The sequence below is a fragment of the Empidonax traillii genome, unplaced genomic scaffold (assembly GCF_003031625.1).
Source record: "Empidonax traillii isolate 1590-97213 ecotype Southwest subspecies unplaced genomic scaffold, ASM303162v1 scaffold87:size1256882, whole genome shotgun sequence".
Classification (NCBI taxonomy): domain Eukaryota; kingdom Metazoa; phylum Chordata; class Aves; order Passeriformes; family Tyrannidae; genus Empidonax; species Empidonax traillii.
The window spans coordinates 72,247-76,636 of NW_020955280.1; the positions used below are offsets into that span (position 1 = coordinate 72,247).

Here is a 4,390-nt window from a genome sequence, read left to right on the forward strand (position 1 = left end):
TGGGGGGGGCTGGGGGGCGTGTGGGTCCGCGGCTGCTGCAGGGTTCTGTAGATGGGGGGACACCAGTGAGTGCTGGGCTTGTGGAGCTGGGGGGACACCAGTGGATGCTGGGGGACCTGGAGATGCTGGATGTCTATAGCTAGGGGGGCATCAGGGGATGCTGGGGGACCTGGGGATGCTGGATGTCTATAGCTAGGGGGGCATCAGGGGATGCTGGGGGACCTGGGGATGCTGGATGTCTATAGCTAGGGGGGCATCAGGGGATGCTGGGGGACCTGGGGATGCTGGATGTCTATAGCTAGGGGGGCATCAGGGGATGCTGGGGGACCTGGGGATGCTGGACATCTATGGCTAGGGGGGCACCAGGGGATGCTGGGGGACCTGGGGATGCTTGGGGACCTGGGGGTGCTGGAGGGGACACATGGATGGTGGGGGCTCTGCGGCTGCTGCTGTGTTCCCTGCCTGTGGGAGGACCCTTGGCTCCTGGGGGTCCATGGCTGCAGGAGGCTCCCTGGCTGCTGGGAACCCACCACCTCAGCCCCGGCTGCCCTCCCACAGCTGTCAGGCCGGGCTGGGGTGAGGAGGCAGGCTCAGAGCACCCCAGCCATCCCCAGCTGCCGGGGGAGGGAGGCTCCAGCCCCCAGCATCCGGCACCTGACGCAGAGCTGGGGCAAATGATGCAGTTGTGGTGAGGAGCTCTCTGAGAGGGGACGGAACCGTCACCTCCGTGCCATGTGGAGGGGAAGGGCCCTGGGTGTCTGGGCAGTGCTGGCCAGCCTGGCTGTGCCCAGCTGGGGTAACCAAGGTGAGTCCCTGGGTCTCGGATCAGTTGGGCACTCGCCGCGGCCCCTGGAGATGCTCCAGGGGGTCTGGGGTGCTGGGAAGGAGCCCCATGACTTGGAGGGGTTTTCCACCTGGATGTGAGGTTCCAAATGGCCATGGGGAAGAGAGGATCAGTGCAGTGAGGATGGGATTGCTGCCAGCTCTGCCTGCCCTAGACCATTGCTGTGACAGCCCGGAGTTGCCGGTGTTACTGTCTGTGACAACCCTGCCTTGCAACAACAGAGTCTGTTTTTTCCAGTTTTTTTTTGTTTCTTGTGGCCTGTCTGCTGCTCAGGGACAGCCTGACGTGGTGCTTCATCTCCACCAAGGAGCTCTGAGCTCCACACCACTGTGAGGGTTGGTAACTCAGCGCTGAAGCTCTCTGCTCTCTCTTTTTGTTACAGGACATAAAATAACTGTGAAAGAAACCAGTGGGAAGGTGTTCCTGCAATGTACACTACCAGGTAAAGTTACATGGTGGAAAGATGGGAACGACCTTGGGAACCAAACTCAGCTGGAGCTGAGTGCGGTTTACGACGACCCCAGAGGCCTCTACACGTGTAAAGCAGGAGAAACAGAGGAGAAGCTGCAGGTGCACTATCGAAGTAAGTGCTGCACGCCTGCTGTCTGGAGCCAGAACTGCCTGGAGCTCCCACCCCAGCAAATTTTTGAGGGAACTGCTGGTTTCCCAGAGCCTGTGGGTGGCTCCACCAGTTTGCTGCAGATTCCCCTGTTCCTGGTGTCCCCGTGAGAGCCCTGCAGCCCCAGTTAGTGCCGTGACTGCCGCACTGCTGGCCTCTCTCTGACCCTGCGCTGAGTGCTGGGGGACACACGGCATCCTGTGCCACTGCCGCTGGGTCACACAGGGAGCCAAAGTCAATCCCAGGTCTCTCTTGGCCCGGGACTGGAGCCTGTCTGTGTCCTTTTGTGCTTGCAGTGTGCCAGAACTGCATCGAGGTGGACGCTGCCACCGTCTCGGGGATCGTGATCGCCGATGTCATCGCCACCATGCTGCTGGCAGTGGCCGTGTACTGCGTCACCGGCCACGACAGGGGACACATGTCACGAGGTGAGGGGGGACAGGGCCTGGGCACCCCCAGGGGCTGCTCCGTGGCACCCAGGGACTGCAGATGGGCTTGGTTTTAAAGTCACCACGCTGCCCGTGGCTCCCCTGATCCCTGAGCACCTTCCTTCTCCGTTTAGCCTCTGACAGGCAGAACCTGATTGCCAACGACCAGCTCTACCAGGTGAGTGTGGCTGCACACCTGTGTGTGTATGGGGTGACCCTCAGCACCCCTGTGGGGTGTGGGGGTGACCTTCAGCACCTCTGTGGGGTGTGGGCCCAGCCTGGCCATGGGGACACATCTGATGGGGCATAATCAATGCCTAGAGGTGGATTTTGCTCTCTGATGGGGCAGCTGCATCTCCCAGGATGGGGCAAGCTCAGCTACCCAGTCTCTCTTACTCTGTGTGCGGGGAGGGACACTTGGAAAAGGCTTGGCAAAGAGAGGCTGGGTCAGCTGCCCCTCCCAGGGCTGGACAGGCACGGTTGGAGCTCATCTCCCCCTTTTTTCCCCTCCAGCCCCTCGGAGAGCGGGAGGATGAGCAGTACAGCAGGCTGGCACCCACCCGGGCCCGCAAGTGAGGTGGAGCCTGTGACTCCATCAGCACGCAGACTCTGCCTGGAGATCACCCCTGCTCCCTGCCAGGTTGGGCTACTTGTGGCACTGTGCTCATTCCATGACCTCCTGCACTTCTGTATTCCTCTCATTAAAGATGAGCCTCTCCCACAGCCTCCCTGCTCTGTCCCTTCTGTCGAGGGCCCTGGGGAGGGTACCCACTGGATGGAATCTGATCACTGGGAAGGTGTCCACTGGATGGGATCTGATCCTTGGGAAAGTGCACATTGGATGGGATGTGGTCCCTGGGAAGGTGCACATTGGATGGGATGTGGTCCCTGGGAAGGTGGCATGCTGGTGCTCCCCAGCTCTGAGCAGAAACAGCAAGTGTGTGGTCGAAGTGGGAGGCAGACACCAGCCAGGATCAGCCAGCAGTTGGAAACCTCAGAAACCAGGTCCCCCTCCCTGTGCCAGTTGCACACACCTGTAGGTTGTGTTTTCCTGCTTTTCTCAGAACCTGGGTGCCAGGCTTTAGAGGGGACCAGGCTGAGAAGTGCCCCGTGACCCAGGCAATCCAGTGGTCAGGGGTATAAAGGAAGCAAAGAGGTAACACTCAGTGAACACTGCCCCCCAAATCTGTGGCACGTGTGGCCCAGCAAACAACGCGTCGTCTGTGCAGAGCTGTGGGTGCTCCACAGGTGCCCTTACAGGGATCAGTGTGTGATCACTGGCTGGTCCTGGGGCAAACACAGGGCAAACCTGCACGTTTATGCACCCCACAAACAGTGGCAGAAGCACCGGGGTGGAGCCTGAAGCAAAAATTTAGACCTTGTATGCCCGGAGTGGTCCAGGCTTCCCCCACCCCATCCATGGAATGGGCTGCATGGCTGGGCTGAGCAGGCACTCTGGAGCAGTGCTGTTTTGCAGGAGGTGAGAGCATGGCCCAGAGTGGTTTCAGAGCTGCTGGGGGTTAGTGCTCTCTGTATCTTGCCATCTCCCTGCTGGCTGCTCAGAGCCTTGTATGGTAAACCCAGCTGGGCCTCTCAAACCGCATCCTGGGGCTGAGCACAGCGAGCAGCTCACAGGGCTTGCTGGGTGTTTACCATCTCCCACACTGAAACTCAAGGGTTAAACCACCCCCAGCTCCCATCACTGCTGCTGTTTCCTTTCCTCAGAGCTGTTGCTCTGCTGGGTACCAGCACCGTGGGTGGCTCTGGTGTTAGACCAGAAACATTCCCAGGCACCACAGCGTCTCTTGGGCCCTTCCCAACCTGTCCCACTGCTGCTGTGCCATTCTGGCTTTAATGTACTGATGCCTCTGCTCCTTTTGCTGCAGTCCCAGGCAACAAATGGAGATAAGGCTATGAACATGAGATGTAGACAAGGTCAGAGGCCAAACACTCCGAAGGACCCACTCTCTGCCCAAGGAGGCACAGGGGGGAAGTGGAGGCACTCAGGGCAGAAATTAAATGGAAGGGACAACCAGAGTGTGCAAGTGGAGCAGAGAGGAGTGGGGAGGGAAAAGGAGGCCAGGAACCATGGCTGAGGCTGCAGCTCTTTAATGGGAAGGAAAACTTCTCTTGCCAATTGCACGTTTCTGTTCCTGGGGTCAAACCAAAGCACACACCAGGGTGGGACAGCGGGTGCCTGACCTGGCTTATCCCAAAATGCCTCAGCAGAGCTGCAGAGCTGGCACTGAGCTGGGAAGCAGCGTTTAGCCCCTGTGCTGCTGGCTTCCATGGCTGCCAGCAGGCAATCCAGGGAATTTCAGAACCCCCTGGGTTCCAGGCCTGCATACACTTCCCGTTGGCCTTTCCGGATCGGCTGTGGGACGGAAAAAGATGTTAGTCTGGGAATCTTTATCTTAGTCCACGCAACACACTGGGAAAAGCACAGCAGAGCAGGTGCAGTGCTGCTGTGTGGTGTGTGCAGAGCACAGGGAGCTGCAG

General features: G+C 59.4%; 2 protein-coding genes across 2 annotated transcripts in view; one reads left to right on the forward strand and one right to left on the reverse strand.

The window, feature by feature from the left end:
- The first annotated feature begins 726 nt into the window (after positions 1-726).
- On the forward strand, positions 727-2,614 carry LOC114056276 (T-cell surface glycoprotein CD3 gamma chain-like). Its single transcript, XM_027881330.1, has 5 exons — positions 727-805; positions 1,227-1,427; positions 1,760-1,891; positions 2,026-2,069; positions 2,405-2,614. Exons 1-5 carry the CDS (start codon positions 733-735, stop codon positions 2,465-2,467), a joined length of 513 nt encoding a protein of 170 aa, XP_027737131.1. The 5' UTR covers positions 727-732; the 3' UTR covers positions 2,468-2,614.
- A 1,381-nt stretch (positions 2,615-3,995) lies between these two features.
- The window catches only part of CD3E (CD3e molecule), a 3,801-nt gene continuing 3,406 nt past the window's right edge, over positions 3,996-4,390 (reverse strand). The window contains exon 5 of the mRNA XM_027881328.1: positions 3,996-4,265. Coding sequence (XP_027737129.1) covers positions 4,209-4,265 — 57 coding nt within the window. The 3' untranslated portion in view covers positions 3,996-4,208. The remainder of the gene's footprint in view (positions 4,266-4,390) is intronic.

Excerpts from the sequence above, each read along its gene's own strand:
- LOC114056276 (XM_027881330.1), top strand. The coding sequence starts at position 733 with ATGTGGAGGGGAAGGGCCCTGGGTGTCTGGGCAGTGCTGGCCAGCCTG. Across the intron at positions 806-1,226 it reads GCCCAGCTGGGGTAACCAAG|GACATAAAATAACTGTGAAA; the intron begins GTGAGTCCCTGG and ends TTTTTGTTACAG. Across the intron at positions 2,070-2,404 it reads CCAACGACCAGCTCTACCAG|CCCCTCGGAGAGCGGGAGGA; the intron begins GTGAGTGTGGCT and ends TTTCCCCTCCAG.